The sequence below is a fragment of the Phaseolus vulgaris genome, chromosome 4 (assembly GCF_051622355.1).
Source record: "Phaseolus vulgaris cultivar YP4 chromosome 4, ASM5162235v1, whole genome shotgun sequence".
In the NCBI taxonomy this organism is placed as follows: domain Eukaryota; kingdom Viridiplantae; phylum Streptophyta; class Magnoliopsida; order Fabales; family Fabaceae; genus Phaseolus; species Phaseolus vulgaris.
The window spans coordinates 16,433,051-16,443,052 of record NC_143501.1 but is presented as its reverse complement, the minus strand read 5'-3'; the positions used below and the strand labels follow the sequence as shown (position 1 = coordinate 16,443,052).

At 33.8% G+C, this 10,002-nt stretch overlaps 1 protein-coding gene across 3 annotated transcripts; it reads left to right on the top strand.

Moving 5' to 3' along the window:
- The first annotated feature begins 2,195 nt into the window (after positions 1–2,195).
- Positions 2,196–8,989, top strand: STIPL1 (GC-rich sequence DNA-binding factor-like protein with Tuftelin interacting domain-containing protein). 3 transcript variants are annotated; one of them, XR_011085454.2, is made up of 4 exons: positions 2,243–2,568; positions 3,526–6,196; positions 7,474–7,590; positions 8,480–8,989. XR_011085454.2 is itself a non-coding variant. In XM_068646388.2 (3 exons), the coding sequence occupies exon 2, from the start codon at positions 3,543–3,545 to the stop codon at positions 6,156–6,158; it is 2,616 nt and encodes an 871-aa protein (XP_068502489.1). In that variant the 5' UTR covers positions 2,196–2,568; positions 3,526–3,542; the 3' UTR covers positions 6,159–6,196; positions 8,480–8,989. The 3 variants fall into 3 exon arrangements, 1 of the variants encoding a protein (XP_068502489.1); XR_011085453.2 differs by having other exon boundaries at positions 7,474–7,727; XM_068646388.2 differs by lacking the exon at positions 7,474–7,590 and having other exon boundaries at positions 2,196–2,568.
- The last annotated feature ends 1,013 nt before the right edge of the window (positions 8,990–10,002 follow it).

Genomic DNA, 10,002 nt, shown 5'->3' with positions numbered 1-10,002 from the left:
TTTGTTAAACCAGAGAAGCATTCTTGGTTTATCCGGTTTAAAAAGGGAATAAATTTAAAATCCCCAAGGTGGTTTATAAAATGGTTTGTTGACTTTGAATCATTACCTTCAATATTTCCAACAGAAATAAATGAAGTGTATTCATATTTTCCAAAAAGTTCTACATTTGTACCAAATATAGGCTTATATTTCATAGCCTCTCAAGCTATTACTTGGATATTAGCCTAGGATTATACTCTGGTACAACCATATGAAGGAGTCGAAATCAAAATGTTGTCAAGAAAGATAAAGATAAAATGGTGGAAGAAGTTCAATAATAATTTAGTGTGCAAGAACATGATTCAAAAATGGTTAAGCATAAGTCAAGGAGCAAAGATAACCATGCATTCGAACAATATGCATTATTTTTAGCAAAGAAACAACAATTAATGGTAGCCTTAACATCAACAACCTCAAAAGAAGAGTTTGAAAGAACTCTTCCAAAAGCCACTTATTCAAAAGGCTCAGACAAAGGCAATACTAATGATGAATCATCACAGTCCAATCCTTATCTCTGCAATGAAGACATGTATTATTGAAGAGTCCATTAATCGTAATGTGTCAAGACATTGTCTGCCATCAAGAAAGAGTAAAAAAAATCAAAAAATAGTAATTGAAACATCTGGCAATAGTGGACAAGACAAGAGGCAAAAGATTTTTTAAGATAACAAGAGGAAGAAGATTTTTCAAGATAACAATAATGTAGAATCTGAACATTAATGTAAACTTGTCTAAATAATAATGTAAATTTATTTGTCGTAAGCATTATAATATGTCTATATAAAGAAGCTCTTCCAGAGAAGGAGGGAGAACGGAGTAGAGAGTTCACTAAGAAACTTGTATGAAAGTTCTATTTATGAAATAAACTCTTCTCGTCTTGAGCAACTGTCTTCCATTATTTTTGTAAGTCTTTTTGCAATCTTCTTTCAGTGTGTTAATGCAATATTTCTTATGAATGTTATAAGTTCTTCCATTTTATGCTCTATGATTTTTATTATGATTTTTAAGATCCTGAACTGTATTTAGTGATTTGTAGACCAAAATTTATGTTGCTTATATGCATACTTTGTATTTTTTTGTTATTGGTATTGACCAATTATGTAATGAATTTTCTATTTCTACTATTTGCAATTCTTTTTCTTTATTATTTTCTTGTATAGAAGATAAAGCTTCTTGTTGCGGAGTTCTTACTATAATCTGTTAATCTTTATTTCTTAACCCTAAATTTGTAAGGACCTAAAGAAATTTGGTATTCTAGTTATTTATAGTTTCCATGACAACAAATTTATTACTTTCCTATACTTACTACCGGATCAAGGCTAACAGCGTATAAACACCTTTTGGAGCTACACTAAAACTTTGGAAAGAAGGAAGAATAAAAAAATCTTTTATGTCCTTAAGGCTTTTTAACTATATTTTAACAAAAATATTTAATGATATATAGTTAAATATTCTTAACACTTATGACTCAATTATATGCAAAATATAGATAATTTTTTTTTAATCTATGTGAGAGCCTCTTTTCATCATAATTTCTGTTATTTTTCACTATATTTAAATTTAATTTTTATTGTAAATTTTGTATTGTAATTTTAAAATATTATTAAAGACAAAATAGGAAAACTATACCAATGCTAATATATATAATAGAATGAGAAATTGTGTTAATTTCAAAAAAATTTCTTCGAAATGTTTAAACCGTGTGATAGTTACTTAAGTTTTAATTTTCTCAATTAGCTTCTTTGAATAGTGAAAATGTATAAATGTTTAGTCTTTATCTATTATAATGGCACAATTTAATTTTTAAATAATTTTAATAACATTTTAAATACTAAAATTTTCACAACAAGAAGATCAATAATATATTTTAGAAGAAAAAATATAAAGAAATTACTCAATTTTCATGATTTAAAATGAATTTAGGCATAAATAAAAAAATAAAAAATATTTTCTTTTGTTTTTTCAATGTTTTTATAGGGAAATTGTCTAAACAAAATATAAAATACATATCCCAAATAAACAAAAGGTTTTCTTTTTTTCTTCAATGTTTTTATAAAAAAATTATCTAAACAAAAGCTATGTCTGTTTTATTTATCGATTAAAATAAATATCCCAATTTTTTTATCGATTAAAAGAAATATCGGAAAAAAAATATTGATTTTTTTCTGGAAGTTGAAATCAAAAAGCATAACCTAACCTTGTTCAGTTCCTCAATTCCACCATTAACGTACACCCTCTTTACCCCCAAAATACATTTTATTCATTCACCACCAGACTCGCCGATTACGCTCTCTCAATTCAATTCACTCTCAATTTTTCTTCACAACTCTTCAATTTTCTGCATTCTCTCTCAATTCACTCTTCCCAAACCCAATCCCTTTTTCACAATCTCCTCGCGAACCCTAATCAACCGCAATCACTTCCTCCTTCGTTCGACCCCTTGCTGAATATCTCGTTATTCTTCTTTCAACTCAAGCTCGTGGTTTCTGCTTCTGCACTAATTTATACCCCCTTTCGCGGTTTCTAGAGGTAAGCCCTAAACCCATCGTAGTTCATTTAATTACTTGTTTTTTCTCTCTCTTCTACTCTCTCATGTTTTAAAAGAATGAAGGAGATGTTTGGGAAAAAATTGCGGGAAGAAAACGTGTTATTCTGTGGTTTGTTTGAGAAGTAAAATAAAATATCGGAATAAAAGTATGGATTTTGATGGGTGTTAACTTGGTAGGAACTTTTTCTATTCATATAAGGTGTATAATCTTTTTTGTTTTTGATTTTGCGTGCTATGCATTATTAACATTGCCCTTTAGTGTATGCCTATTGCTGCATTTTCATGTGCAATTTAACTTGCGGTGAAATGAATTTAAACTGATTTTAAAAAAAAAAAGGTGACACAAGTTTGGTTTTCATATGGCTCTGACTCTGTTGAATGTTAAATCTGGTTCTTCTTATCTTTGTGTACTTGTTTGGTTTGTTGATAGTTATGTGTGAATGATTAGCTTTTCCTTGGAATTAAGTTTTGTTTTATTCTAAACCATAAACTTATTAATTAAAAAAATAATGACTGACGTTAATGACCTTGATCACTTCCAGGAGTCTTGATATAACTTTTAATATTGGAGTAACCTTCTCAAATGTAACAAGTTGAAAGTTACTTTCGAGCACAACTTGTTTGTCATATTTTCGTGAGGCTAAATACAGTTTCATGTTTGATTGAGCTTCACAGCCATTGGTTTTCAGGCATCTCATCTTCTACACTTGTGTCTTCATTCCACTTAGATTTCATTACACTTTACCTTTTCGATTATTCATTAATTTTTGTGCCTGTTTTTCTGCATGTACATCTCTTTCTTTTTTACACTACTTCCACGGTTTTTTAGATTTGGTCTGCAATAAGTTCAAGGATTTTGCAAAACGAAATCTGGAACAGGGAATGTACTGTGTAATTTCTGTGGGTTGTAAACTTGTTATTTTCTTTAAAATTTACAGGTTTATCTGCCCTAAACATGGACGAGGATCAAGAGATGGAGAGATTTGGAACGGAGAATGATTATGAGGGTGGTCAATGGATTGGTGGCGAATTCTACTACAAGAGTCGTAAAGAAAAACGCACTCAGACAAAGGATGATGTTCTTTATGGAGTTTTTGCAGATTCTGATGACGATGATGATTATTCAAGTAGAAAACGGAGGAAGGACCGTGATTTTTCAAAGAAGCCAGATCTAACAAAGCCTGTGAATTTTGTGTCTACAGGAACTTTTATGCCCAATCAGGAAATTGATAATAAGTCCAAAGAGCAGAGTGAGAGAGACGGTTATGCTAGCGAGGATAGGCCGGGATTAGGTTTAGGTTTTGGTATGGGGTCTGGTAGCACTTCTGGGTCTGGTTTAGGTTTTAATTCTGGCAATGCTGCAAATGGTTCCGAAATAAATGATGATTCTGATGAGAATGGTCATGATAATTTCTTGCCTACAGCATTTGGGAAGAAGATTAAGGAGGGCGCAATGAGAAGGGAAAAGGAACGGGAGAAGGAGAGGTTGGAGAAGAAGAGGGGGAAGCATCAGAGTTCAGTTCAAGATGGGTCTAGTGATGTGGGGAAATTTGAGAAGCATACGAAAGGGATAGGCATGAAGTTGTTGGAGAAGATGGGTTATAAAGGAGGCGGGCTTGGGAAGAATAAGCAGGGTATTGTGGCTCCTATAGAGGCCAAATTGAGGGCCAAGAATTCTGGCATAGGGTTTAACGAGTCCAAGGAGACTATGCCATTGCCAGTTTTGCAGCAAGAGATGAAGAATGTGCAAGAGGTCTCGCAACCTGTGGTTAGCAAAACGAAGGAAAGGTTATGGTCAAAGCAAGCGAGGTTGAAGAAAAAAAAGGAGGAAGATTATATAACTGCTGAGGAGTTGTTGGCAAGCAAGCAAGAACAAGAGTTGGAGGTTGTTCAGAAGGTATATGATATGAGGGGCCCACAACTTCGGGTATTAACAAATTTGTCTGATTTGAATGCCGAGGAGAAAGCAAAAGAAAACGATATCCCTATGCCAGAACTTCAGCATAATGTAGCATTAATAGTTCGGTTGGCTGAGGCTGACATCCAAGAGATTGATAGAGATTTGAGGAGAGAGAGGGAGACGGCACTTAGCTTGAAAAAAGAAAAAGAGAAGCTAGAAACTGAGGCAGCGTTTCAGAAGAAGCAGCTGGATAATATGGAGGAAATAATGCATGTGTTAGACCATGTTGGAAAAGAAAACACTTTGGGAACATTAACATTGGATTCCCTTTCTCGTTGCTTTAGGGATTTACACAAAAGATGTGCTGATAACTACAAATTGTGTAACTTGTCATGCATTGCTTGTTCATATGCCCTACCCCTGTTTATCAGAGTGTTCCAAGGATGGGATCCTCTTCAAAATCCATCTCATGGGTTGGAGTTGGTTTCAGAGTGGAAGGGATTGCTTCAAGCAGAAGATTCATTCGATATATGGGATGTATCATCACCTTATACTCAATTGGTTTCAGAGGTTGTATTGCCAGCTATAAGAATATCTGGTATAAATACCTGGCAGGCTCGGGATCCTGAACCAATGTTACGGTTTCTGGATTTGTGGGTAAAGGATAAGTTACTTCCTCAATCAGTCCTTGCCACCATATTAGACAACATAGTTATGCCAAAACTATCAAGTGCGGTAGATACTTGGGAACCACACCATGAGGAAATTCCTATTCACACTTGGGTGCATCCATGGCTACCAATGCTGGGGCAAAAAAAGTTGGAGGGTATTTTCCAGGTGATTCGTTTTAAATTGAGTACTGTTCTTGGTGCCTGGCACCCAAGTGATGTTTCTGCTTATGCTATATTGTCTCCTTGGAAGTCTGTATTTGATCCGACTAGTTGGGAACAGCTTATGCTTCGTTTTATTGTACCAAAGTTGCAGCTTGTCTTGCAAGAGTTCCAAGTGAACCCAGCAAGTCAGAATCTTAATCAATTTTATTGGGTAATGAACTGGGCTTCTGCTATTCCTATTCACATGATGGTTGATATGATGGAGAAATTCTTCTTTTCCAAATGGCTTCAGGTTCTGTATCATTGGCTGTGCTCAAATCCTAATTTTGAAGAAGTTACAAAATGGTATTTGGGATGGAAAGAACTTATTCCAGAAGAACTGTTAGCAAATGAAAGTATCCGGTACCAGCTTAATCGCGGTCTTGATATGATGAACCAGGCTGTTGAAGGTATGGAGGTGGTCCAACCTGGTTTAAAGGAGAATATAAGCTATCTTAGGGTACTTGAGCAGAGACAATTTGAGGCTCAACAGAAAGCAGCAGCCTATGCTCAACAGCAAGCTGCTGCTAGCTTGGGTGGTGCAGTCAATGCCGATGGCACTCATGAATTGAGCTTGAAAGAAGTCATTGAGGCTCATGCTCAGCAACATGGTTTGCTATTCAAACTTAAACCTGGTAGAATGCACTATGGTCATCAAATATATGGGTTTGGTAATATCAGCATAATAATAGACTCTCTTAATCAAAAAGTATATGCCCAAAATGAAGAAACGTGGTCTATTGAATCTCTTCAAGGCTTGCTAGAGTTGCATAATAAATCCCTTAGTAAAAGGCGCTGAATTCTGCATTGGCCGATGTGAAGTATCTGAATTCTCAGGTACTCTATCTAGTTTACGAGTTGTATTCTCTTGATTACTTTGTAGGCTTGGGATGTGTACTTTTCCTGTTTTGTTTTGGGCAACTTTATGTCTGATCATAAGCAGAATAGGTATGGAATATTTAATATATGCTTTCTATGCATATATTATATGCATTGATATGTATGTTACGTTAATAATTTTCAATGCAAGGTAAAATCTCTTAGGTGAAATTCAGAAATAGTGTGTGGATTTTGGATTTATTTTCTTCTTCTTCTTGTACTTGTTTCATCATTTAATTATCAAGTAAACTTGCTGTTATTAATCTTTGAAGGTGTTTAAAAACCATGGTGCTTCTGCTGATGCATCAGTGAATCATTCTGACAGTCGGATGATGACCCACTAGTTATTCCACCTAGTGTTTCTGTGTGTCTTGCAAGTATGAAACATCATTTTGATCAGACAGGATAACGTTTTATTTGTGAAATTCAACATGAGTATCTTTGGTTGATTCATCTCCAACTTCTTTTCACTGGTTCCTTTTGTTGCTACATTTCCTTGACATGTGAATTTTTCCATAGTATTGTACTGCTCACTTTCATGAATTGGATGCTGAAAATGTATCATTTCATTATTTGCGAAGTCCTATTGAGCCATGTTCAACATGTTTAGTTTGGATTCAATAGAATGCATCTGATACAAGGTGTGAAATAAAGGCGTAATAATATTTGTTGTTTTCTGGAACTTGATGCTAGTATCCAATATGGGGTAATTGCATGTGGCAAACATGTAGAACAAGTAGATCGAAATAGTCTTAGCCTGTCGGTGCCAAAATAGTATTTTTGGATATAACTGTATTTTCCTTGGCAATGAGACCGGACATGGACTGTGCTTAGAAATTATAATTAGACATAGGGATGCCAAGTTCTTTTTGAGAACTGTCACTGTTAGGTGTCATAAACATTACCGAGTAGCAAATACTTTTCATGCATCTTCATGAGCGGTAAACTGTGTGAACTAAAACCTTATACAGTGATTTTCCTTGTATCATACTTGCTATAGCACATAGCATAACATACTCTAACCTCACTTTATATTATATATATAATATTATAATTAATAATCAACAATTAAACCTCTATTATTCATGAAAAATTAAAATACAACTCATACAAGCACAACTCCATCTTCATCTAAAGTTTTCAATAATGAAATACATTGAATTATGAAAGACTTAAATCATAGACTTTCATTTTAAACTTTGAAAGGGCTAAGCAGTCTGGGCACTGACATGTAGGGATTTGAAGTGAGAGGCTGAAGCTGAGAAGCAGAGTGTGAAACACACACAGACACGCATCGCATATCATCAACAGACTGCTGGCTGGAAAGTTCCCTGTGTTTCTGACCTTTGAAGGTGAAAGAAATATGTGCTAAGATTCATTACTGATCAGAGCTGGTGGGAAATACTGCGTTCTGCAGAAGTCAGCAGTGGTGCTGCAGCAGATGAACTCAGAACTTGACCAGTAGCTGCAAGAGGATTGTGATATCCTTGTAAGGGATAGACTAACATCTCTTTAGAATGATGTGTCAGACACTTTTTGGACATGATATGCCTTTGGCATGTGTTGGACACTTGTCTACTTGTTTCAATAAAAAATAATTTTTTAGTTCGGACACCTCTCTAACATGGTTGGGACAGGTGCCAAGAAAGTGAGTCTGACACCTATGCTTGCCTAGACACCTCTACCTTTGCCCAAACACATCCCAAACACTCTCCTATAATTTTTTTTAAAAGTCAACTTATAAATATTGTGAGGCTCCGCATTTTTTTCTGAGGTTCATTATCACAAGACTAAAATTGTTTTAACGTAGAGTTATTATTCATCTTCTTGGGATTATGAAACGATCATCATATGAAAATTATGAAGTTTAACTGTCTAATATATATAAATCTTAATTCTCATGCTGCATTTTATATTTTGGACATCAGTCTGGTGACTGTTGGAGGCAGTGCTTCATAGGTGGATATTGACGGATAATAAGTAATATGTATTATGTCCTAACAGACATTAGAATTCTGACGAATTATTATCGTGTAGTACATAAATAGCTTAAGCTATGCTGTGCACATAATGGATTTTGCTATGCTATGGGTTTAGCATAACACTGATCCTCCTTGTATTGCTGTAATATGCACTTATGTCACTCCATTATCAACCATATCAAACATGTGCTAGTGTGTCCTTTATTCGTGTTTCTTGTTTCCAAATGTTAATCATTATTTATTTTCGTTTATTTTGCAGGCAGTTGAACATGGAGGTTTGCTGAAACTAATGCTCAGGAAGATGTCTTCGGTGATGAACAATCCACCATTCAACTATATGATTCATCCCAGTCCACTTCTTGGTAATGGGTCAGAACTAGCATTCACTCATTGCTTTATACTGCTAATACCTCTACTAATTGGGATTGTGGGTTTTGAGCTGGGAATGGATCTTACATATAAATCCTGTGTTTCCCGAGGATGGTGCAATGGTTGTAAGGGAAGTGAAAGTGGAAGTTCCAGAGTGAGGATAAAGCGTGTAGAAAAATGTTGGTAACCTAATTTCTTTTATTCACATGTATGAGAAGCTTTTTTGTTACAGTTTTATACTCTGAGCCTCCTAGTGAGGGAGTTTTGGTTCTCACATGTCATTAATCCTAGTCCTGAAATCATGAGGTATTGGAAAATTGAAACAAACTATTCATGGTGTACTGAATCATTGAGAAGACGATAATGCGGAAAGAGGAAAGGCAACTACATTTTCTGGTCAGGTGTCTTTTTAACCCTGCTTATGCATCAAGAGACAAAGTGAGGGTAAATTGATTTTAACAATATTTAGAATTATTCTAGATGATCTAAAGTTAATTCAGGCATATTATTAAAAGCGATTTTAATTTACTGTGCGTCATATTCTATAAAATCACGTTTAAATGTTATTGAACGTGATTTTGTATAATTTTTCATCTTTGGTGACTATGATGAATTAGTTCAGGGTTTAGAGCATGGATGTTAAGAAGTACACCAATTTAGATAAAGAATGTTGAACATGCTGTTGATTTATGATTTTTTATTTAGATTTTATGATGTATAGTAATATTTATTAATATAATTGATGAAAATTTAGTTATTGTAATGTGATAAATTTCATTAAAAATTATTTTTTTACTATTAGTTAATTTTTTTAATTTATAATAATGTTTTAATTTTAAAATGATATCAATTATTTAAGATTTAAATAAATGGTTAACGATCAAAATTTCAACTCATTGTAAAAATATAGTATACTTCATAAAATTAATTTTCATTATTTTCTTATATTTTTTAAAAAAATATGTTCGATCACATCTACCTAATGTTGGTAGTGGTTGTTTTCATTTTGAATCGTTGTTCCCCTTTCAAAATATGTAGATGTGTGTAGTTTGAATTAGGACATGAAGATACGTGAATTGTTAATATGTAATTTTCTACATTATTATAATAAACATCAGTTTGATAATTATGTGTCCTCCATAATCACATTATGCAATATACACATTCCTTTCTGACTAATTTTTTGTTGCTGTGTAAATAACTCTCTTATTTTCTTGTGGCATTAAAATGGTTTTCACAAATGTGGTAAAATTAGGATAAATGTCATTGCATAGTAACATCATTTTTTGACCTCACAATACCAAAAGATATATATGTCAAATCCACAACTCTTGCGATGTCACATGATTGTTGGGTTAGCATGATCATCACAGCAAAATGGATCTTTCTATGTAACTAGCAATTTTTCCATTT